This window comes from Heliconius melpomene, chromosome 2 (assembly GCF_056956725.1).
Source record: "Heliconius melpomene rosina isolate 202511_hmr_F chromosome 2, ASM5695672v1, whole genome shotgun sequence".
In the NCBI taxonomy this organism is placed as follows: Eukaryota; Metazoa; Arthropoda; class Insecta; order Lepidoptera; family Nymphalidae; genus Heliconius; species Heliconius melpomene.
The window spans coordinates 6,037,138-6,062,922 of NC_140390.1; the positions used below are offsets into that span (position 1 = coordinate 6,037,138).

General features: G+C 32.8%; 3 protein-coding genes and 1 non-coding gene across 4 annotated transcripts; 2 read left to right on the forward strand and 2 right to left on the reverse strand.

Annotated features, from left to right (window-relative positions):
* The first annotated feature begins 113 nt into the window (after positions 1 to 113).
* On the forward strand, positions 114 to 2,401 carry LOC146540592 (uncharacterized). The gene has a single exon (XM_085199358.1). It carries the CDS (start codon positions 638 to 640, stop codon positions 1,472 to 1,474), a length of 837 nt encoding a protein of 278 aa, XP_085055484.1. The 5' UTR covers positions 114 to 637; the 3' UTR covers positions 1,475 to 2,401.
* Positions 2,402 to 2,990: 589 nt separating this feature from the next.
* On the forward strand, positions 2,991 to 5,149 carry LOC146540593 (alpha-tocopherol transfer protein-like). The gene is made up of 5 exons (XM_085199368.1): positions 2,991 to 3,126; positions 3,279 to 3,396; positions 3,656 to 3,790; positions 4,019 to 4,232; positions 4,923 to 5,149. Exons 2-5 carry the CDS (start codon positions 3,367 to 3,369, stop codon positions 5,072 to 5,074), a joined length of 531 nt encoding a protein of 176 aa, XP_085055494.1. The 5' UTR covers positions 2,991 to 3,126; positions 3,279 to 3,366; the 3' UTR covers positions 5,075 to 5,149.
* Positions 5,150 to 15,656: 10,507 nt separating this feature from the next.
* LOC146540594 (alpha-tocopherol transfer protein-like) lies at positions 15,657 to 23,283 on the reverse strand. Its single transcript, XM_085204508.1, has 7 exons — positions 23,136 to 23,283; positions 21,067 to 21,226; positions 19,764 to 19,926; positions 19,117 to 19,231; positions 17,394 to 17,525; positions 16,245 to 16,458; positions 15,657 to 15,935 (listed from the first exon to the last, which is right to left on the reverse strand). Exons 2-7 carry the CDS (start codon positions 21,224 to 21,226, stop codon positions 15,790 to 15,792), a joined length of 930 nt encoding a protein of 309 aa, XP_085060634.1. The 5' UTR covers positions 23,136 to 23,283; the 3' UTR covers positions 15,657 to 15,789.
* TRNAI-UAU (transfer RNA isoleucine (anticodon UAU)) lies at positions 18,053 to 18,144 on the reverse strand. Its single transcript is given in 2 exon segments — positions 18,053 to 18,088; positions 18,107 to 18,144. It is a non-coding gene; the product is annotated as a tRNA-Ile (tRNA).
* Positions 23,284 to 25,785: the final 2,502 nt, after the last annotated feature.

Below are 25,785 nucleotides of genomic sequence, written 5' to 3' on the forward strand. Positions count from 1 at the left end.
CGGTACCTACTAAAAAATCCTTGCTGTGTAAAACAATTGAAATTTCCTTATTGAAACTACAAAAACGCGGGTTGCATTAAGGTTTAATTAATTTTCACATTTGGACATTTGGGAGGGGCGCTGCAGTGCTTCTTGTAGCATACGCTCCGTAGAAATATTTATAAAAAGTAGTAATCACTGCTTAAATCATCAATAAAACTAATTCAGTGGTTAAATAATCATCTGATTCTGGACATATATTGTGGACAGTGACCGTGAGCAAGTTTAATGAACAATAAATCACAAAATAAAGTGCGTCAGACATTGTTCTTTTTCGTCATCAAAATTAATGCTTTAGTGAAAATTTTGCAAGTATATTTGTGTTTTATTTAAGTGATGTAAAAATTATAAGGTTAAGATAGCCCTCAGTGCGCATTCAGTAGTTTATTTTTTCAAAAATAAAACAAATAACTACGTTCGTAACGTGACTTGCAAAATTTGCCCCAAAAAGAAGCGCCATCTATTACGAGTTCGCGAGCACTTTCCTAATTATCGACCGGGCAAAAATCAATCAAATATTACACCGGAAAATCCTAGAGAGGGCACTAATATATAAAGATTGTAAACACTTTTGTGGAAACGTTTATAATACTTAATCATGGACGAAATTATGAGTGTGCTTCGCAAAATACAAAACGACCTGAACGAGCAAAAAACAGCGATTCTAGATAATGGCAACATAGTTACACAACAAGTTACTCAGAATATTAACACCATATTGGAAGAAAAATTCAAAACTTGGGAGGAAAAATTCAAAAACATTAGCGAAAAGATAGAAAATCAAGACAAACGTCTCTTTTTCCTCGAAAAACAAGTCAGACAGAGAAATATTGTATTATTCGGTTTTGAAGAAAATGAAACCTCTTATTCAAATTTAGAATCAAATATAGTCAATTTTATTGCACAATATTTCTCTATACACATGGACCGCAGAGACATACAAGAAATAAAAAGGATAGGTAAGAAAGGAGAAAAGCCACGACCTACTATCATTACGTTCTCCACACTTGGTATAAAAATAGATATATCTCAAAATAAAGGAGCACTAAAAGGCACTCATTATTATATTAAAGAGGATTACCCGAAAAATATATTGGAAAAAAGAAAGTTACTACAACAGGAAGTAAAGATGGAGAGAGAAAAAGGAAACAAAGCAATAATCAAATATGATAAAATTGTAATACTAAACAATAATATATGTACACCAGTATACGAAAACAAAAAAAGAACTCTTTCCAATTCCCCTGAGCACAACAAGAATCATGGAGCTGAGCAAAAATTGCAAGCATGTAAGAAGAACAAAACGCAGAGACCGATACAAAGATCATCAAGCTTATCCGAAAGTGTTTTAAAGCCCAGCATGCTAAACTTTTTAACTAACAAGAAGCCAAATGACGCAGCCAATAATCAACAAAATAAATCCACGTACAAATAGCAACTACCACCCCCCTCGCACAAAAAACACATACAATACTCAAACAACAAATATTAATGAATCTAATCTTCCAAGCCGGTTGGTCACCGTGGGAGAATATGACCACAACCCTCCAAAGAAAAATATAAACATACTAGCGGACGCGCGCAGCTTCGCTTGCGTAATTAGGGGTGAATTCTAATAAACCACGAAACATGTGTTCAATGAAATATTTTTAAGAGTCTAAATTTCAAATTTTATAAAAATCGGTGGCGATTTAAAGATTTTTCCATACAAACTTTCACCCCTTATTGGCACCCTTAGGAGGTAAATTCTAAAAAACCGTAAAATACGTGTTCAATTAAATACTTTTAAAAATCTAAATTTCGAATTTTATACAAATCGGTACCGATTTAAATTTTTTTCCATACAAACTTTCAACCCCTATTTTACCCCTTTAGGGTTAACATTTTTCAAAATCCCTTCTTAGTGGATGTCCAGATTACAAAAGTAAACATCTGTCCAAATTTCACGTTTCTCCCATGAGCGGTTACGGCTGTGCGTGCGTCTTACCTCAGTCAGTGAGGACAAGTCCTTTTATATATATAGATAAACATACGGAACATACCAATCATGAAACTGAATAAACTACATTACATTATGTCAAGATTAACAAACTTTGGAGGAGGCCTTCACCTGTTGAGGGGTTCTTGCGATATATATTGAAATAAATAAACAAATAAAAAAATAAATAAATCATAATATTAAAAATAATAAAATAAACATTACGTTACTAACCCTAAAATAAAATAAATTTAAAAAATAAATACATATATATTAAGAATAATAAAATAAAAAAAAAAAAAAAAAAAAATGTAACTAACTAATGTAACTAACCTAAGAATAGTTGTAATTTACTTTAGCAAGAAATAAAAGGCTTTTTATTTTATTTTATTTTTTTATTTTTATTTTAATTTTCACATTATCTTAAGTGCTTTGCAAACATACATTACATGAATAATCCAGTAGTTAAAGCGGGCGAAGCCGCAAGAGGGTCGCTAGTTTAATATATGAATAATATAATTTTACAATATACAGAGTGGAAGAGGCAGCGCTCCTTTTACTGAAACTGCATATAGGGTAAAATATTTCACATCCAGAATTAAAGAAATTATTCAAGGTACCTCAACAGTTTGGACGTAGGATTTTTTTTTCATTTCACAAATTTTATCCATACCTGTATTTCGTGTGACGCACACATACGTATGCGACGTTTCCGATTTGACAGGTAAGTGTGTGCGTGCCTATGTTATACTTTACAAATGGCGTTTAATTTTTGGCGTTTACTTTACAAATGGTGTATAATTTTATTATTTATTTTGTTTGAAAAAACAACTTTTTCATTTTTGGGAATTATTTTTTTTCTTAATTATATTAGGCTTTAATAGAGTAGTTAAAACTGTGGTTTCATTTAAAGTGCCACTGACAATTCCATCCTGTATATGTATATGTTATGTTTCAGCAAGGGACTATTTGGAGAGAACTATTATAATTAGCAAAGGTTCAGTGGAAAGAGCGAAATTAAAATTGGATAGAATATGCACATACAGAACGTTGTATCCTAAATTCTTTGGAGTACGTGACTTGAGGGAATGTGAATCATTGAAAGATATGTAAATATTTTTTTTATTTTTTGTTATACTTTTTTCTAAGTCTAAGTCTAAATAAATTGAAATATATTTGTACCCACGCCTCTTGGGAACCGTAACCCCTACAGCCTTTTGGAAACAATTGCTGTTATTTTTGTATTATTTTTTATTTTTAGACCCAATGTTTTTCTTCCTAAACTAACAAAGGAACACTACAGAATATATGTTTTAAAAAATAAAGCAAAAACCTATCCAAGTGGCCTCATGAACTCATTATATCAACATTTCTTCATGGTAAGACTTTTTTTGTAACTAACATAATTATCGATTTAAGTTCGCTCTGGTATCGAGGCAACGGTGCGGCGTTTAATTCCACAACTCAACAGGCAATGCCTCCAGAATCGGTGGAAAGTGGGAAATGTTAACATTATGTTCCCTCTATCTATCCTGCTGTGTGCGGGATACAGCGTGAATCTGATTTAATTTAATTTTTTATATATTTTTTTTACTTGCAGTAAATATATTTTTTAATGAAATCTACTTCTAATTGCAGCAATGTGAATATATTCAAGCTCGCGATTATTGTAATGGCTTAGTAATTATTTTGGACTTCAATGAAGCTAATATAATAGAGACGTTGAAAGCGTACAATATTACCGAGATGCAAAACTCTATGGATGTAATAAAGGTAATAATTACTTTTTCCAATCTCTTCCTTCTCAAATTCTTCTTTCAGATTCTCACTTTAGATATACTGATAATTCTTATTAGTAATAATTTTGTTACTTAATAAAAAAAAACAAATAAGAACTAAAAATCTGCATAATTTTTAACTTTTTTTGGTGTCTTTTTTAGTTTTAAAGGCATTTTCATATCATTTTACCATAGGCATTTTTATTCATTTTAACATTTACAGGAAGGATATGGAATGAGAATAAAAGGCATCCATCTCTTATCGCAATCGAAGGCTATAGATGCAATGGTATCATTTTTCAAGCAAGTTCTTAGCGCGAAGCTTGCAGCCCGATTCGTCGTACACAAGACCCTGGATTCCATGCACCAATATGTACCTAAAGAAAACTTACCAAAAGATTACGGCGGCAATGAAAAGCCGTTGCAAGAACTGTACAGTAAGTGCTAATTTTTTTCATTTGATTCATGCCGGATGGTCCAAATAGAAGGATAGGCAGAGGGAACCTAGTGTTAAGACAACCACCAGAGTTATGGAGGCAGTTGGCAGGCATTCGTGTTGGGTGGCAGAATTGAAAGCCGCGCTTTGCCTCGACACTAGAGCGAAGAAATGGAAATATAAAGTGAGGCCAGTCGTAGCACAGGGGCACTAATTGTGACTGTAAAACCGACTGGTTGTGGGTTCCATCCCCGCTATAGTATTACCTACATATGGACCGTTTATTTTGAAAGTGGTGTAAGTCCATTTTTGAGAAAAATGAGCTATCACGTAATTCATGCTTAATTTAATGTAATTTTTTTATATATAACTAGTCCGTGTTTAATTTCTCAAAAAAAACCCATGTTTAGAACAACTTAAAATCAGTCGGTAAATGAAATTGCATAATCATCGACATACTAACCTTTAATTTTCTCGAAACAAAAGAAAATGGACTTACACCACTCTCAAAATAAACGGTCCATATATTATAAATGTGAAGTTTTTGAAGTGTTTGTTTATTCGTATTATATATTATAAAAGTTTGTAAAGTTTTAGTGAAAGATATAATTTTTCACATCCCCTTATTCTTCATCCCTTTTTCTGAAATGGTCATAACCTCCACTACCAATCTATTTTATTTGTATTGCAGGTGACTTCATAGATACTCTTACTAAAAAAGATTTTCAAGAATATATAAAGGAAATGAATAAGGCGACTACAGATGAGGAGTTACGTATCGCAACTGATGAAAACCAAGCTTTGGGTGTCCCGGGTACCTTCAGAACTTTGAACGTCGATTAATAAAATATAATTTTAACCATATTGTCGTAACAACTTAAAGTAATGAAGGGAAATAAATAATATTTAATTAAATTAAGTCACTAAAAATATGTATTATTTACTTGAAAAAAATTTTTTTTTAATGGGTTTACCATATATTATTTTTGCTGTCTTTCCTCACTTAACTATTTAAGGCTGTGGCGCAGTAGTAAAAGCGTAATTGTAAACGTGTTGGTTGTAAGTTCGGCTCCCATTCGTGGGAATGAATTCTTTAATATTTTATTTTTTTCTCTCTGGTGATATGGCACAAACGGGATGCGAAAATTCGGGTTAAGTGGCAACGAAGTATCGTAACACTACGCCTCACTCTTTTCTCTGGCTTGCTATATGCGGGATACAGCGTGAAACTGAAAAAAAAGGGAACAGAATAAATATTTTTTAATAAATTTTTTGGACCACATTTACTACATAATGCATATAACACTCGAAAATTAAAATTTAGTATATGAATAATCGACTGTCGCATTTATTTACTTTATTACTTCTAACATAACACTTTAAGTTAAAAAATTCGTCTAACACTTGTCAAATGTCACTTCACTTCAAAGTGCCATAAAATATCTCCAGAGTACACGTTTAGTATTTTATTATAAAGTTAAATTATCCGCCGCCGCTCTCATTGGAGTTTATAACTGGTTTTACATTGTTTAAAAGTAAGATACCGTTTTTTATTTTTGAATTTGGTTAAGGACTTGTTAAAAAAATACTGGCTGAAGTACGGAGAACGTAGAGTTGGATTACTTAGTGTTAAATAACCACGTCTTTTGTGTAATGAGATAAAACAAACGATAATATCTTTATATATATATTTTTTAGTTTTAGGCTTTAATCCTAGTGGGTTAGCTAAATGAAGAACAGCAAGCGCTACAGTCTTTGCATATCTCTTTTGCCTCGTCCGTTGTCATCAACCCTTCCGTACATTCTCTGCGGTGGTCCTCGTGATTTTTACGTGACCTTCCCCCCGTATCTTCGATATGGTGTTCTTGAAGATAATCCGAGGTTTTGCCCTGCAACATACATACTTTTATCTAAATTTTATTCCACCTTACTTGTCGCGCATATATCAATGTAGGAAGATAGAAAATAGTGTCCAAATACTCCGTTTTCTGCATGTATTCAACACATTGAAGGAGAGAAAAAATATTTCCCCTAGTAAGACGCAGTCTTTCGATATGGTGACCTCATTCTCATATATTCCGATAAATTTGATTCGAACCCACGACTAACATTTATATAGACGTATATTTTTCAAAAGCCACGTAAAAGATTGAGAGAAATGAGTATTTAGAGAACTAGATATTTAGAGGTGAAGCCGCTCCAGACATGAATAATACATTTGTACACCTTTCTGTTTTGAGGACAAATGTAATGTAGCGTTTTCAAGCGATGCATATACATGTAGAATTTATATCAACAATGATATTCTATATAGTATACTTGGTTTTAGTATATTTGGTATTTCTCTACGCGACAAAATTCGTAATGATGAAATCCGTAGACGAACGCGAGTTACCGACATAGCTCTCAAAATTTGCAAGCTGAAGTGGCAATGGGCAAGCCATATTGTCAGGAGGACCGACAACCGATGAGGAAGAAAGGTCCTTGAATGGTGACCCCGTCTCGGCAAAAGAAGCACAGGCCGCCCTCCAACCAGGTGGACCGACGACCTTAAAAAGACAGCGGGAATCCGCTTGATTCAAAGGACCGGACGGAGTGGTGAGGATTAGGAGAGGCCTATGTGCATCAGTGGACGTTGAAAGGCTGATGGATGGATACTTGTTTTTGTTTCTTCAGACGAAAATATAAGGTAGACTTAGGTAAAAAAAAATTCTAACATACTAAAAATCATTTTTTGTCGATCGTTAAAATGCAAACAGAAACCAAGACGTAGGACGAAGCTATGAGCATAAAATATGACAGCAATGCCTTGCAAAAATGATTCCTATTACAGGGTCACGCAGCATACGTCCACTCAAGGCGGCGCACTAAGGCGAGAGGAAATCACATATTCATATAAGCTAATGAAAATTAATCATTTTATGTTACTTTGCTATATTATATTCGTAGGCGATCCAAACACGCAATGTCTTCAGAATTCGGTGGAAATTAGGGAACGGAGTGTCTTAACACTAGGTTCCTTCTGACTACCCTACTGTGTGCCCAAAAATACGGCGAATCTCAGGAACTATTGGTTTAAATTTAAAAAAAATGTTTTGAGTAGTCCGTCTATCAAGGGCTATATAATAAGTCATTATTTCTCGATGTGAGTTACATCGAGAAATAAAGACCTCTTTCAATCTTGAGGTGACTGGCAGATGAAGGCCGTCTATCCACTAAAACCTCACAGTGCTCCTTCTCGACCGCCACAAACCGGAATCACGGGAGACAAGGGATTCCTCCATAACCCTGGTAAACCAGTGCACTTGCAGTCACAGATACTTCAGGCGCTTAAAATAACATGACATGTGTCATATATGACACACACAAAACCACATGTAAAAGCTAGTGCTGATATTTTAAAAACGTTTAATCAAAACAACTTAAAAACATGGTAACATTTCACCATCCTTCAATATTACATGACAATCTGACGTGCCCGTACAATTTAGGGGTTGCGTCTGTAAACAAAAACGTCGACCTTGTAAAATATTTACATGTCTTTTGCCTTTTCTGTCTCGCTATTATATATTCAAACCTCGTGCGCGTCGAAAATTGTTTGTATAAAAAATGTTTACAAAATTTGTGTCCTTTTTGTACGTTTTATTTTTCAGGTATTTACTTGAGGGGTTGCTTGTTCTATTGCATTAATCGCCTTCTACGAGAACGTATAATTGTTGTTAAATCTTAATTGATTTTAAAGTTTAAATTAAAGCTTATTTTATCGTTTTTAATATATCTTCTTTATTTCTTAGGTTATATTGGAAATACTATATGAATTTATATTATTATTAAGGCACAAAGGAATTAATACATCTATCAATCAATAAGTAGAACGAACCAGGAGCTCACTACTGCTTAAATAGACTATAAGTCCATCAGAGAGAGACGTTGTTCTCATATCAATATATATCTCAATTATATCAATAGCTTGTTCTTCGACATGACTTGGATGTTCAGGGTAGGATTGAAGGTATCCTACTAAGGAATGTTTGTTCTTCAAAATAGCTGTACTTTGCTCTACTTGTATCGGTATATTATTACTGACAGGTTATCGCCAATAGACCTGATATATTTCAAGTAGACCGAGAGGGGTGCCATACGATGATCGTTGAGGTGTTTATAAATGATCTAAATATTTGACTTAGCCCTTAATATTACTGTCATGTGGAATGTCAATGTGTCTATCATCACGCTGGTAGTGGTTTCAGTTAATGGCTTAATAGAGAAAATCGTCGACCAAAAACGTAAAAGGTCATCGCTTAGCTATTAGATCAAGAATCGAAAGCAGAAGGCGGTATTACTTGACGGTGGGTACTATAAAGAGGTTCCTGATTCTGGAGCCCTAGCTACCGATGGCCAGGATTATGATGATTACGATGGCCCTTATTCCAACGCCGCGAGTGTTTCTTTTTTATTTTTTTAACATTTTAAATAAACTTTTTCCTCTGGCGACCTTCACTTTTTATCTCTAGTAGGGCAACCAGAGAGAATGTAGCGCCAAATTCTACGGTCTCTGTAGACCTCTTGTGTCTCTTGCACTGTCATTAACCATGGGTCTTCATGCTTTTAACCTTGACCGTGACCTTCGTTCAGTAATATCGATTCTGTGTTCTCGAAGGTCAACTGAGATCTCTCTTTGACTCTCTTACCGCTCACTCGCTTTCTTCATAAATCTTTTCTATCGTCACTCATGCTCTCGACGTGAACATAAATATATTATTTTTCTTTCATATTATATTACTTATGGGGAATTTCCGTCATATAATTCTATTAAAACATCTAAATACGTTCTAGTTAAATTTTAAAATGCCACACTGTTACTTTATACATTTACGACTTTCATTGATAGTTTTATTGGTTTTTATTTAAATATTTATTACAATCTAGCTAGCTCTTTTATAATAAATATTAATAAAAAATAACATATTCTTGAAAATTTCCTCGTGAAAATAAATACGTTATACCTATTACAAAAAAATATTGTTATTATATTTCTGCAATACATTTTTTAACATCAATTTGTATCTTGTATAATTATAGCAGTATAGGGTAGGAGAAAATCTAATGTGTTAGGCACTCCTACCTACTTACCACCTAATTTTTATTTATTTTTCTTCCGAATCCTTGGAAGCATTATATGTCAAATGGCGGATCTGACCGCCCTAAGCATCCCTTCTCTGGTGTGGAGAGCAAAATAATGAAAATATTAATAAATAATAATTCATTCCCCCGAGTGGGGGTTGAACCCACGACCGTTGCGTTACAGTCGCACTCTTGTGTCTCTAAGCAACGACGGCCTCAAGCTATATAATATACTAACGGACGCGCGCAGCTTCGCCTGCGGGTAATAGGGTAATAATACCCTTAGGGGTAAATTCTAATAAACTATGAAACACGTGTTCAATGAAATATTTTTAAGAGTCTCAATTTAAAATCTTATAAAAATCGGTGGCGATTTAAAGATTTTTCCATACAAACTTTCAACCCCTTATTTGCCCTCTTAGGGGGTGAATTTTAGAAAACCATGAAACACACGTTCAATTAAATATTTTTAAGAGTCTAAATTTAAAATTTTATAAAAATCGATGGCCATTTAAGATTTTTTTCATACAAACTTTCAACCCCTTATTTGCACCCTTAGGGGAAGAATTCTAGAAAACCATGAAACATTTGTTCAATTAAATACTTTTAAGAGTCTGAATTTCAAATTTTAAAAGAATCGGTGCCGATTTAATTTTTTTTTCATACAAACTTTCAACCCCTATTTCACCCCTTTAGAATTAAAATTTTTCAAAATCCCTTCTTAGTGGATGTCCAGATTACGAAAGTAAACATCTGTCCAAATTTCACGTTTCTACGCACAGCGGTTACGGCTGTGCGTGCGTCTTACCTCAGTCAGTGAGGACAAGTCCTTTTATATATATAGATTGTTAAGATATTGCGACTTTTTTTACTTCCATAAGTATATTCCATTAAATTATGCCTTTTTACGTTTGAACATTATTTTTATACCTTACAAGGGGCCTTCTCTTTTTTTATTATAAATAAATTAAATATTCAACGTTAAGATGTAAATTTGACGATACTAGAGTATGCAAATTACATTTTTTATATTATATCTTATACATACTGAAAATGTTTTTATTTTATTATTGCTAGAACATTTTTATATTATATTTATAACTTTTATATTTTAACTGAACTACCTTCGTAATGCTAGTAGGTAGAGAGAACCTAGTCTTCGAAATCTCACTCCAGTCTATTTCCAAGTCACTTATAAGTAAAAAAATAAAATCCCGTTGAGATTCTTGTGTCGGGTCTTCTTAGATATCAGGTACTTTAATGCAGCGGTAGTAAATTATTTGACGTTAAAAAAATAATTCTTATAGCTTATTTTGAACAAAATGATTTGGCATTAACTTTCGAACACTGATATCATCATCATGCCGATGTTACTAGAATGAATAACGGACGTGTATTAATGGGAACGGAAGTGTTTTAATGGGAACGGAATACCCTAACACTTGGTTTCTCTAACTACACTGCTTGGTTTGCACGTACAGAGCGAAGTCACAAAAAAAATCTTTGGTTGAGTCCGTTGCGGTACGTTCTTTGGTTAATCTCAGGAGCTACTAGATCGAAATATTATAGTTTTTAGTCAATCAAGTTAATTGTTCCTATATAGCTTACTGTATTTGGGACCAGAGTTTCCTCTGGCACTTACTTATCACGTGCCATACACAACTCTTACTTATTTCCATTTCTCAACGGGAGCAAAGCCGCTGGTCAAAGCTAGTAATCAATATAATATACAAAACCCCTAAAAACAATAAATATATATTAATATTGTAATAAAATATCGTGATAATAAAATAATGCCTGCGGTCAACAGCCAAAAGACAATGGGAGGCAGTTCTGCTACGGTCGTAACTCACACTGGCCACGCCTAGCCGCTACCACTTGTTTACAGAAGCTGAATTATAGATAGATAGATAGATAGATAGATAGATAGATATAGATTGTTAAGAGTCAAACTGTCGATGATACATACTTTTGTTTGTTTTTGGTTTGCTTAGAGACCGCTAAGACGGTTGTGGGTTCCATCCCCACTCGAGGAGGTGAAATATTTATTTATATTTATACTAGCGGCCCGCTCGCGGTTTCACCCGCGTGAACTATGTTATTATTAATTTCTGTCTCCATGACTACGTCCTAGTGACGTCTATGCAAAATTTGAGACTCCTAGCATTTGTAGTAACGAAGTTTCATACATACTTTCGACCCCAAAAACAACCCCTTAGAAATCGAATATTGCAAATTCCCGTCTTAGCGAGCACCTACTTCCTATAAGTAACTCCTATGCAAAATTTGAGATTCCTAGCACTTGTAGTTTCTGAGATTTCGTGATGAGTGAGTGACCTTTCGATTTTATATATATAGATTATCATATCTTCGTATTGGTATCGAGGCAAAGAGCGGCGTTAATTTCCGCCACTCAACAAGAAATGCCTTCAAAATTTGGGGGAAAGTGGGGAACGGGATCTTAACACTATGTTCCCTCTGCCTTTCTGCTGTGTGCGGGATACAGCGTGAAGCTGATTTATTTTTTATTTTTTTTTTTATTTAAAACTTTGTTTATATTCTACATTGTTAAGCCATTTATGTATACATATAACAAAGTAATTTTAATTATAATGACGATCTTTTATTATAATGTTTATGTCATAATAATAAAAATGTAAATAATAAAAGGAAAATTAATAAACGCCAAGTAATGAATTAACGTTGAATACGTAGACTTTGTCAAGAGTTTGTTTTGAGAGGCCGTCATGGCGCAATGGTAAAAACGTGTAACTGTAAGCGCAGAGGTTATGGGATCGGTTCACATTAGGAGGAATAAATTATTTTTCTTTCTCACTCTGGCAATAAGACAAAATACGACGTTGGGTTTCCCCATTTTAAACGCATTGTTTCGAATTAGACTGAGATCCCAGGGTCACCAGACCTATAACATTTTAGCAAAAAATTTATTGAAGTTATATAATATAGACATTTTTAATTTTACCTAGTAGCGTTCAGTTCAGTTAAATTAGCACGTCTAACCTAGCAAATTATTCTTGAATGGGGACGTGTTGTATGTCTTATTCTTCCTGAAATCAATCTGTCTTCGTACCTGTGTAGGAAACTTGAGGGGAACCTAAAGGGAAACGTTCAGTTTTCATGTAACTGACCGCAGGTTCCCACTGCACCTCGAAGCAATTAACGTATTGCAATATAGGGTTCCTCGATAAAAGGACTGTCCAACGCAAAAATATATTATCTAGAAGCTAATATTTGTTATTTGTGCTTCTTAATTAGTCGAGGCACTAGCTTGTGACTGTAACGCGACGGTGGTGGGTTCGATTCTAATTCGCGGGAACGATGTGATGTGAATGATGAAAGTTATTATTTCCCCTTAACACGCAATACCTCGAAAATTCGATGAGAACGGAGTGCCTTATCACTATATCCCTTGTGAAGCTAAAAAAGAAACTGGTAAAAGCTTACATTAATTTTTTTTAAAACTTAACTAAGCATTTATGTGCTTAATAAAATAATAAAAATGAGCATGCATCAGTTTTTACAGAAGATTTTCCAAAAAATAATTACTTAATTGCCTGTAATAAGTGTAATCATAATTATAAATAATTCGAGATTACGAACTTATGGAAAAAAGAAACATTAATTAACACAATTTGCTATGGTGCATATGCATTAAAACAGTAATTTGCTATGGTATCAAGGCAAAGCACGGCGTTAAGTTACACTACTGAACACGCAATGCCTCCAGAATTCGTCGGAAAATAGGAGAACTGCTGCGTGCGGGATACAGCGGGAAGCTAATTTAAATTTTGTAGTTTTATTATTAAATGGAAAGACCTGTTTATTTTAGACAATAGAAAAAAACTATTTAACAGCAGATAAGTCAAGTTTGAACAAATATTTGACTATATTTAACAGAAAGTGCAGAGAAAAATACTTTTCCCCGACGACGTTGACAAAGAGGCCCTCAGTCACTAGGTACCTATGCAGCTGTCACAACACGACCTGGTTTCGTCTCGTGAAATCACAAAAGGTTGAAAGTTTTCCATTTTTATCTTTAAACATTTTTGAAATATCCCATTGGAATCGTTTATGAGTTTTCCAAAAACTGACCCTGTGGTTGAAATAAAACCCCAACATTCCTATATACACTGAATTACATACAATATAAAAAAAATAAAATACAATTACAAAAAAGGGATGAAATGCAAAACTGATTCACATATCGACATGATTCCACAAACTTCATGTAAAATTCAGCAAAATATAATGCAATTAAACGTAGAAAATCGTCCTATGTGCGCCCAAAAAGCTTTTAAGTCAGCTTTTTTTCTGCGCTGCAAGGAACCGTAGAACTGAATATTAATTTGAATTCCATGTTTACACCAATAACTGGTGTCTATTATTGCATGACATTTTCTAATACCCCAAGTCAGTATCTGATGATGGAATCCCATGGAAATTAAGGAAAATCGTCGAATTTTATAATCACGTACTTCTTCTTCATCTTCATCTAATGTCATTACTGCGGTAGTGATAGTGACAGAAGCCACAAGTTCTCAACGATCATAAGTTGGGGATTATTTTTTTTATACAAGTATTAATGAAGAAGAACGTGCTCAGCTGGTTTGGGCACGTCGAACGAATGAGTGATGAAACATTGGCAAAAAAGATTTATATTGGAAAAGTGAATGGTAAGAGAGGTAGGGGAGATTTAGACTTCCTCACAGGCAGCCATATAGTACTTGCTTGCTTCAGGGACAGAGTTCTCTCTCTCTTAAGGCCAGTAGTGGTGCTGATGTACAGGGTGAGTCATATTGAACTTTCCGGTTTTGGAAGGACGTTGCACGAAGAAGGGAAGGAGTAGAAGGGTGGGGATGGTGTCATTAGACGCGCCATGACATGCAGTTTTAGTGTGAGCAATGGCTTGGTCGGGACAACATCGTGCGTTCGTAGTTGAAGAGTTTATTAAAAATGGCGGCTCCGTGATCACAACACAGCGTGCGTTCCGTTTACATTTTGCTATTGGTCGACGTGATCCCATTCCCACTGGACCAACAATCAGAAATTGGGTATCAAATTTTAGAGCAACATCATCAGCATTAAAAACAAGACCACAAGGCCGAATTAGGACGTCAACGTCAGCGGAAAACGTGGATAGAGTGCGGGCTTCAATTCAACAATCCCCTCGGCGTTCTGTTCTGAAACATGCCGCTTCACTAGGATTATCTTTCAGTAGTGTCCGCAGAATACTGCATAGAGACCTTAAATTTCACCCATACAAGATTCAGGTAGTGCAAGAATTAACAGTTAGAGACTTAGACACACGAACAAATTTATGCCGCGACATTCAGCAGATCCCCCGCACTGCTGTTTTGATCTTCAGTGATGAGGCACATTTTCACCTCGCCGGAACTGTCAACAAACAGAATTTTCGATACTGGGCTGAGAATAACCCACGAAACCTACACGAACGACCACTTCACAGCCCTCGAGTGACAGTGTGGTGCGCTATTGCAGAGTTTGGTGTGTGGGGTCCCTATTTTTTTGAAGAAGATGGTCAAGTCGTCACAGTTACCTCTGCTCGGTATTGCGACATGCTTGAAACTTTTCTGAAACCGAAATTGGAGGAATTAACGCAGAATCATGACAACGATAACATCTGGTTCCAACAAGATGGTGCTACAGCCCATACATCCAGGCGTTCAATGGAAATCCTGCGACAAATGTTTCCCGGTCATCTCATTTCTTTGCGAGGTGACGTTGGGTGGCCGCCGAGATCACCTGATTTAACCCCCTGCGATTTCTTTCTCTGGGGTTACCTGAAGGAAAAGGTGTACACGCATCGTCCCCGAACCATCGATGAACTGAAGGCTGCAATCACGGAAGAAATCAATGCTATTCCGCTGAATATGACTCGACGAGTAATGGACAACTTCCGGGAAAGGCTTCAGCAGTGTGTGGTCAATGGAGGTAGACATTTACAGGATATCATTTTTAAAACCAACTAAATTAAAACTGCATGTTATGTGCTTTCAAACAATAAAATAATTTTTACTGCATGTCGCTTTGTTTTTAATACACACCTTATTGAAATCGGAAAGTTCAATATGACTCACCCTGTATAAGTGTGTGACTTTAAGTGCGACAGGTTCTGAGTTCGATTCCCACTCGAGGAGATAATGAATGGAAATATTTAATATTTTCATTTCTTCGCTCTGGCGTTGAGACAAAGTAAATTCGATAATTGCAGGCAATTGCACAAAATGGAAAGCGGGTTAATTAAAACAAAAACAAAAAATTAAACCTTCCGAATTATATTTAAATAATTATTAACAAATAGTAGGCAAATTTAATTCTATTAAATATTATAATAAATTACAATAAATCTTTGTTAAAACTAAAGTAACTTAATACGATTCGGTAATATTAAATTAATCAAAATCTAATTTCTTAAAGGAGCCTACTAGGTATTCTTCCTTAACGTCACCGGGTCTTCTCTTTTCATCAGAAATTTGTTGACAACAGCCTATTAGGTAGTTCTTTGTTGTGTCTTTTTTCATTTCTCGCTTGTATAGTTCTAAAAGGAAAAATAATATGTTATAGTTTCTTTTAAATTGAAGAAATTATTCTGGGATTTGCTGGTCGTTGTAAAGGCAAAAAATATCTAAAAGAATTATATAGTATATTTAATTAGAATTAATCAGCTTTTACTGAATATAGCAGAACCTAGTGTTAAGACACTCCGTTTCTCCTTTTCCACAGAATTTTTCGAGGCACTGATTTAGCTTTTGTGCCAGAACGAAGAAATAAAAATATTAATAAATAATATTTTATTGAAATTAGAAGAAGAAGAAGAAGAAATTAGAATAGTAAAAAATTGAAATACCTTTAAATTCATCTAATGAAGGTTGATCACCTCCATAGTCTTTGGGCAAGTAGGTTTTTGGAATGTGCTCTTGTAGTTCCTTCGTAGTTTTGTGGGTTACAATTTTTTCTACTATTTTCGGTTTTACAAACTGTCTTAACATATTAATAAAGCTTTGGCCTAGTGATGTTGCGTTTATAACGTGGATTTCATACACTTTTATGCCTATTCCATCCTAAAAAAAGAGAAAAATATATTATTATTTAGCTACACGCTGTATCCCGCGTATAGCAGGGTAGGCAGATTGAAGAGGGGAACATGGGAACCTATTTTACAATGGGCACTCCATTTTCCATTAACCCATGTGATTCCCCCATTCAAAATATTGATACTTTTAATTGATGATTAAAATGAGAAAACATTAAAATGAGAATGGTAAATTCGATGAGATTTTTCATATGTCACGAAAATAAGATAATTTTTATTACAAATAGCAAATTAAACAGATTTTTATTATATAAAATATTCCTAAAACTTAATCTAGATATATACGTAAAAAAATATAGATAAATCTTGTAAAATCGTAGTAATCTTCAATAAATAATTATAACTGAAATAATGCATACTGCGAAATCGTTAATTACAATTAATAATACCGCAGTTTTTTAAAGAAAAAAAATTATAAGCAATACAAGTAAAAAACACAGTTAAAGTAATAAAAACTTTGAGAAGTATAATTTGTACTAAAAAATAAAATAAAATAATACAATTTACGAAAACAATGGACAAAGTAGGTACAATTAAGATTATAAATTCAGAACTATTTTTTATGAGTGACGAGTGACGTCAATAGTTCGTTTATCTGGAAATAATGAAAAGAGTAAAAAATAGATGATAAGTTTAATGAGATAACGTTTGCTTCGGTTATATAAAAAATATTATGTGGAAATCTAATATTAAAATACTTCTAATCTAGCTTCCTTGCTTGTTAAGTGGCGGAACTTAACGCTGCCTCGTGACAAGTAGAATTGTATAGTAAATATTTCAATCTCCCGAGTGAGACTTGAATCTACAACCGTCATGTTAACAGTCATGCTAGTTCTCTGCGCCACTACGATCTCTACAATAAATAATGATATAATATATTTATTAAAAATAATTATAACTTACTTGTAATATATTTACAAATTTCTGGAACATTAGTAAATTGACTCGTAATAAGTGGCTTAAAGAAGCATTTTGCAAATCGAAAATCCAGATGTCTCCGAGCATATAGTCGTATTTCATTCGTAGGTCACCAAGCTGAGAAATATATAAAAAATCTTTATATTAAGATATTTAGAAAATTGGAATATAAATGTATTTAAGAAAATTCAATAGTGTGTATGAGAGTGTGTTAATAATAATAATGCTTCAAATATATTGTCTTTTTATTAAGACGAAAATATTAAAGATCTTATTCCCCCAAGTGGAAATCGAACCTACGACCGTCGCGTTTACAGTCACACTTTGTGACCCTACGCCACGACGAATATCATTATTGACTTACCAATAATATTAATATTAACATAATTAATTTACAAACCACGTGCAAACTAATATGCAATAAAGATTAAATATATTTAAAAAAAACATAATAAAATAGCTAAAATATATTAAACATAAAACTATAATTATAATATTTTAATACAAATATAATTAAATAGTACAACTTTTTCAAATAAAACCAGCATATAGTAGTCTTCATGTCAATATTATAAAGTCATAATAGAGAATACTATAATAATTTTAATAGACATAAATTTTATAAAATTTAAAACTAAAATGTTTGCTCCAGGTGAGGCTCGAACTCACAACCCCGGCATCGCTCACGACTACTGCCATATAAGTACCGTGCGCTAACCAATTGCGCCACTGGAGCTTATCTATGGAACGACAGATTTTGATAATGTTTCGTGTATGGATGAGACGTGATTAACTAATAATATTTAAATGTTAATATACTGATTTTTTAACATTTAAAGTGAAATCTAGAAAACTATTTTTTTGTATATTTTTTTAAAACTGCCAAATATTTTATAATTTTACGAGTAATTAAAAAATGTTAAAACATTAGTTTTTTTTTAATTTTTGCCTTATATAGAGTTGTTGCGTGTTTAGTGGCGAAACTTAACGCTGTACTTTATCTAACTAGGACAAAGAAATGAAATTCACGAACTTAAGAAATAAAAATATTAAATATTTAATTTCCTCGAATAGCAATCGAATCCACAACCTGTCGCGCTTAAATAAATATATTAATCTCGAGTGTTCTTTGAAATTACTATAACTGTGTTAATTACGTAGGTGCATTCCAAATGCGATACAATTGTAAATTTTTTATTCATAATATTTCTCATGCTAATTTATTTTTTTGCTTCTACAGATCAAAAACAACAAGTTTTTTGTAAACACTATATTTTAATAAAATATTAAATAGTAATTTTTTGTAAGTAATAAATTCATTTGTACATTCTTAATTAATGATTTCTCTGGATTATGATATAATCAAAGAATTTCTAAAGAGAAAGTTGCTTAAAAGTAAGTATTTTTTAGTAATCGTTGAAAATTAACGTATATTTTAGTTCTTTATAATTTGTTTTCTAATTTTTTTTTACGGATTATTGGTTCGATTTCTACCTAAAATATATATATTTTGAGATAAGGATTTTATAATTTATTAGAAGACTAGCCTCGAAATTAATAACGTTTTGTTGACACCTCTCTCCATAAATGGGGTATCCGAAAAAATATTGTTTCTAATCTAACCAGCAGTTCCTAAGAATAGGGCTATCAAACGAAACAAATTCTTCCACATAATATTATTAGTATAAATTAAAAGTATAAGACATACCATGATTGTATTTCTCAATATAACTTCAAGGAACATTTTGCTAGCATTTTGTTCTGTTAATTTGAAAACTGAGATCCTTTTGCCGTTGAAGAGTTTTAACATGGCGGCTTGCCGGCTGTTGACAAAAAAAATTAATTCATATTATTCATATTATTACAAAGAAAAAATAGAAAAGGAATAAACATTGAGTTTTCTTAATAAAAATAATGAAAGTTGTATTAGAAATAACTTTTTATTTTTTTGTTTCAACTTCCCCAGCTTTACCTAACAAAACTTCTGCAAAAAATGTGGTATTTTTGAAGAATTAACCAGAATAATTTTTTATTTTAAAGCTGAGAAAATATTTTCTTAATTTTACTGTGTTATTCTTTCTATAATAAAATTAGAAGCCGTCATGGCGCAGGGGCACAAGGGTGCGTTCGATCTCCACTCGAGGAAATAAATTATTATTTACTAATATTTTCATTTTATGCTTTGGCCTCAAGGCAAAAGCCCGGCGTTTAGTTCCGCCACTCCAAACACAATGCCTCAAAAAAATCGTCAAAAAGTGGGGAACTGTCTTAACACTATGTTGCCTCTGCCTACCCTGCAATGTGCGGGATACAGCGTGAAGCTGATTTTTTTTTTTTTACATTTACATCACTTACTATACGGTCCATGGATCATAGTTTGGATTGTTGAGGTCATCAGTTCTGTCTTGAACAAGTTCAGGGGCCAATGACCTGTATTTGTAAAAATTATCAATTTTACGCTTCGCCTTTTCCAGAGATCCCTTGGATGCCATCAAAGTTTTTTCAATATAGTCTCGTCCTATAAGAAATTGTTATTCACTAATTTTTTTTTTATTTATTTATTTATTTATTTAATACTTTATTACACCATGATTAATTAACTTAAACAAAAAACAGACAATACAAAACAAATGAAAAATGATGTAAAGGCGGCCTTATCACCCACAGGTGATCTTTTATTATTTATTTTTTTAGGTTCACGCTGTTTCTTGCACATAGTATGACAGGCAGAGGGAACCTGGGAACCTAGTGTTTAGATACTCTGTTCCCGTTACGACAAAATGTCGTACTTTCCGCTAAACTTTTCATCGAATTCTGGAGCCATTACGTGTTGAGTGGCAGAACCTAATAACTCAAGATCCCAGAGCCGCCAGACGTATGTCATTTTAGCAAGCCTGAAATTTTGAGGACTATTTATATATTAGCTTTGCTAAGATAACGTAGGTTTGGGGCCCCTAGGATCTCAGTCTATGACACCACGTTACCAGAGCCACAAAATGAAAACATTGAATACTATTTCAGTTTCTCGAATGAAAAGTAATTGTATGGAATAAATAGCAAAAATAAATACGCTCTATTTTATAAAGCTATCAAATAATTTTCTTATTTATAGCCTATAAATGTTTATAAACTATAAACCAACATATAATATAAATAAATATTACGTACAAATAAATAAAGGAAAAATTCTATATGTATGTAAATGATATCGGGTTACAATATTCCTAGATAGTATTTAATAATAATATTTAATATTTCCATTTATTCGCTCTAGTGAAGAGGCAAAGCTCTGCTAAATATTTCTGGCCAAAATTAAGCTGAGTTCTGCTACTCATCACGCAATGCCTAAAGAGGTCAGCGAAAAGTGGGGAAGTATCTAAATGGTAACAGAGTATCATAGCATTAACTTCTCAGGTTCCCCCTACCTTCGCTTAGTTTATAGCATCGATGCTTACGAAGTTTGTAATATGGTCCATTGGAAAATGTGGGCAGAAAGCTTATGTAATACAGTTTATCTCTGCCTACCCTGATAAGCAAGAATAAGCGGGAAAGAGCGTGAAAAAATAGTGTGATCCGTCTATCAGGCTATATTCCTCTTTTAAAGATTCATAGGCTAGATGGCGTAACTCAACGCCGGGTTTTCAAAGTGTTTTTTTACCTATAGGTGCATCCACCAAATGCGGTTGTTTCTGGAACCACTCAATAATAGAATCGATGTCCTCTTGCAGTATACTTTCTTTGAACCCCAACTCCTTACGGATCTGGAGACGCTCATCATCACTCGTTGGATAGAATGGGTGTTGATCTTTGATATGCATCTGCAAAAAATGTTAGCTTGAGTAGGCTGTAGCATATGTATATATGCAGAGATAGGAGCGAGGTTATGGGTTCGATTACCATTCGAGGAATTAGTGAAATATTTACTATTTTCATTACCTCCTTCTGGTAACGAGGCAAAGCATACCACTCAACAAGTAATACCTCCAGTATTGAGTGGAAATATGGGAACAGAAATGTTTTAATGGGAACGGAGTCTCTTAATAGTATGTAAGTTTCCAGTGTTCCTTTTGCCTACCTTGCTAAATGCGAGGTAGAGCATAAAGCTAAAAATATATATTAAATTAAATAAAATTACTCTTTTTTCGGTAAAATTAATATATCTGTACAAAAAAATATTACGAGCGCTGATTTCAAAAGAATAATTTTAATGTTTTTTTTAACAACTCTTACACTTATTTTATGGATTTTTGGCAACTTTCCACACTTTTTCCAAAAATTAATAGATTTAATATATATTTTTTATTAAAATATTGACAAATATTGTTTACGGAAATTCTACTTTTAGAACTAAGCTAGAATTAAATCCTTGAACTCTTGCATAGTTAATGTCAGTCAAATACATTGTCATCGCATTGAAAGTCAACTTAATATATTTTATACGTTTTTTTATTATATGGTCAGATAATTGTCTAGATTTTTATTATTATCATTTTCTTATCTTTATACTTTAACCAGATAGGCTAAGGGAATATGGGAACCTAGAGTTAAGACACTCCGTTTCCATTAAGATTCTTCTGTTGCCCATTACTATTTATCTCTGTTCCATTAATTCTTTTAGTTTCTATATTATTGAGAACAAAGAGGCAAAATATTTTCTTTTTTTTCTGAATGATGATTTACTTCAATTTAAAAAAAATCTATTGGTGTTATTACAAGCTATTCTCGAATCTCTTATTTTTATTTATTTATATATTTTTGGCACCACGATGTATCTCGCATCTACTATGATAGGCAAGGTCTTTTACAAAATATATAATTTTTACATTTTATTGGCTAAACAATCAACCAAATGAAATGTTCATATTTAAAAAATCGTAAATAAATCAGCTTCACGCTGTATCCCGCACACAGGGTAGGCAGAGGGTTCCCCCCCTTTCTGCCAAATTCTGGAGGCATTGCGTGTTGAGTGACATAAGAAATGGAAATATTAATTTAAAGAAATTTTTAATCTCCTCGAGTGGGAATCGAACCCACAACCAGTAGGTTTTACAGTCACACTTAAAAAGTCATGAACATTTCATAACGTTAAATTACAATTTGGCATAAATCTAGATTATTCCAAAGTATATAAATTATATTATATTTACAGTAAATAAAAAAAAATATTATAATTTACAAGAAGAATAATAGCGATTGTTTCTTTAACAAAATAAGTTTTTGTTCTTGTAATCTGTATGTAAAAGTGAAGTTGCGATTTTTCAAAGGAAAAGCTTAAATTAAAAGTTTTTGTTTTTTTAATATAAAATGGAAATTACTGCTTATATCTTAAATTTCATTTATTCTACCGTATTGTTGAAAGTTTTTGACTTTGATAATTTAAGATTTTTTAATTTCTATTCTAAAGTATATTATTAATAAAAAATATATTATAGTAGGCATTGGCTATCAATAAATGATGCATATTTAATTTCTTTTTTGTTTAAATAAATTTAATGTTTTATATTCGTTGAGTTTTTCATATTCTAAAGGTTTAGACTTAAAATTCGATTGTTTTGGTTTTGAATTCCACTCTAGTATATTTTTATTAAAAAATATATTATAGTAGGCATGGAAAATCATCAATAAAATAATGTATGATATATTTTTCTTTGATTTTATTATTTTCTATTTTATATAATGACAAACGTTAGTATAGAATGAAAATAAAAAGCTCACATGTTAACTTACCTTAATTGCACAGAATTCGGTGTAAAACAACAATTTATTAGAATATCAAATAAATATTATCACTGATATATTTAAAAATATTTTAAAATTAAATTTAAATTTAAAATTTTATATAAAGCTGCCTGTTCACTCTAAGACACGATTACTACTGCTTCTTGAAGTTTGGTAGCGATCCTTTAAAACCTATGCTGTTAAGAAAAAAAACGAGTTTCGTATGGCCTTCTACGTTTATATAGCTTATTTAAATATATAAACGTTAATTGATAAACAATTTGTACTAGCTGGGATGTACATTTTTTTACAAACAATAAATATATCGAAATATATAGAAAGTTATATTTTTATATAAAAAATAAATATATATAAAAATAAAAAATCAGTTTCATGCTACATCCTGCACATAGCAGGGTAGGCAGAGGGAACCTCGTTGAGCCACTTCGTTCCTCACTTTCCGCCGAATTCTGGAGGCATTGTGTGTTGACTGGCGGAACTTAACTCCGCAATGTATATAATTATATTAAAAATTCAAATCGTCTTCATTGAATACATTATAATATGTTTATAGTATTTTTTTTTTTTTATTTATATTACAAAAAAATCTGTGAAGCCTGTTGTGGGACAGCGACTATGGCTGCAAATATATGTCTCACTCAGGAAGTGAGTAATTTTCTCCTCTTTGAACATACAAGGCGGAAAATGGGAAAATCTAGAGCCACTAGATCTTTGCCTTTCCCGTTATCCGGATTACAAGAATGTATGAAAGAAATGATAGAAAATACTGTAATTTTTTTTGCCAAATATACCAAAGAACGTTGACCCTTGAGGCCTTTGACTAAATATAAAATATGAATTATATACTTTATATAAAATAATAGTTCTCTACAAACCGGTCGGCCTAAGAACTATGTCGGATGCTAGTGCTTTGCTATATCAGTCTCTGGAGTGAGATCTCTTGGACGCCCAAGGAAGCGCTGGTTGGATGTCACGATGCAGGATATGAGAGCCAATAGTCTAACCACCGAGAACGCTAAAGACCGTGCAAAGGGGAGTAGGTGGTGCAGAAAGGCAGACCCTGGCAAAAGCCGGGATTAATGCCAGGAATAAGAAGAAGAATAGCTCTCTAGTCACTGTGTTATTTTAAACACTATATTTAACGAGTTTCAAGTGTACTCTCTGTCATTTTTCTCTCTCCATTTTAATAAAAAAAATGACTCTACAACATAGGCCACTTAGCAAGACCGTCTTAAAACAACTTTTGACGTACGGAAGGTGTTAATTTATAACTATTTATTTACTTAATTATTGAACAAACACATTGAACGTAATTTCTTTATTTATATTTACACTTTAAAATGTAATATCTATTTTAAACATTATTGTTAAAAGCTGTTTTACAGTATAGTGCTAATTATTATAATGGGTTTTGATGAAAATCTACGAAATATATGTATATAGTATATAAATAAAATAAAATCAAATAAATCAGCTTTACGCGGTATCCCGGACACAGCAGGGTAGGCAGAGGGAACTTAGTGTTAACACACTCCGTTCCCCAATTTCGCGCGGCAGAACTCAACGCCATGCTTTGCCTCTACACCAGAGCGAAGAAATGGAAATATAAACGTAAATAAATATTTCACTTCCTCGAGTGGGGATCGAACCCACAACCGTCGCGTTACAGTCACACCCTTGTGCCGCTGCGCCACGATGGCTAATATAATATAAAATATATATGAATATAGAGAGAGAGAGAGAGAGATCATCAGAGAATTGTGAGAAAGCGCCTAGAGTACGATCCTCATAAACAAGTATTTATTAATAAGAATTATTTTCATTTAGAAAGATAAATAGTGGGCTGTGATTTCTGGTGCTCATCCAATGTCCTGAATTCAGCGGAAAGTGAAGAACAGAGTGACTTGACACTAGGTTATCTTTGCCTATCTTGCTGTATACGAAATACAAAATGATATGACAATATATAAACTTTTAAGACTTAGGCAAAGTAAAATAATTCATAATCATGAAACTCAGGTTATTTAAATATAATATTTTTACACATCTTTAAATTTTTAGGATTGACTGAAATATAATGATATTTTTTATCATTTATTATTTTTTTGGACAATGGTGAGCCAGGTCAAAAAAACGATAGCTCGTCATGTTTAGTCTGAAGTTACCAGAATAATACCTAAATGTATATGTTTAAAACTTCATTGTTCTAAATCCAGCTTCCCACGCTAGTGTCAGTGTAAAATACAACGAATCAAAATATAATAACTTTTGACACTAATCACTAAATAAAAAACAATTTTAAACATGAATGCATAGAAAAATGTTTACAATTAATAAATTATGAGTAAAGTTTCTTTAGATAGATATTAATGTCAAATTCATTTAAAAATGTAGGCTTCAGAAATTTCTTGAATTGATGATTATCAATTATAATTAAAATTGATTCATCTCCCCCATTATAATCTTCTAATCAAGAAGGAAGAAGGAAGGAGACCTGTTCTTTTCTTACTACGTAGAATTTCCACCCATGAAGTCACAAGCTTGTGTCAACTAAATGCTGGAATTTTAATGATAAAATTTCAATCATTAAAATAAATATACGTCTAAAAGTATTCGTTGAGGCAGTGGCGCAGCAGCA

Bases quoted from the DNA above. Each gene is read 5' to 3' on its own strand.
- LOC146540592 (XM_085199358.1), top strand. From the start codon at position 638: ATGGACGAAATTATGAGTGTGCTTCGCAAAATACAAAACGACCTGAAC.
- LOC146540593 (XM_085199368.1), top strand. From the start codon at position 3,367: ATGAACTCATTATATCAACATTTCTTCATG. The intron at 3,397-3,655 runs GTAAGACTTTTT...TTCTAATTGCAG, and splicing joins TATATCAACATTTCTTCATG to CAATGTGAATATATTCAAGC. The intron at 4,233-4,922 runs GTAAGTGCTAAT...TTTGTATTGCAG, and splicing joins GCCGTTGCAAGAACTGTACA to GTGACTTCATAGATACTCTT.
- LOC146540594 (XM_085204508.1), bottom strand. From the start codon at position 21,226: ATGCATATCAAAGATCAACACCCATTCTATCCAACGAGTGATGATGAG. The intron at 19,927-21,066 runs GTAAAAAAACAC...AATTTCTTATAG, and splicing joins TTTGGTGGATGCACCTATAG to GACGAGACTATATTGAAAAA. The intron at 17,526-19,116 runs GTATGTCTTATA...TATATTTCTCAG, and splicing joins TATTGAGAAATACAATCATG to CTTGGTGACCTACGAATGAA.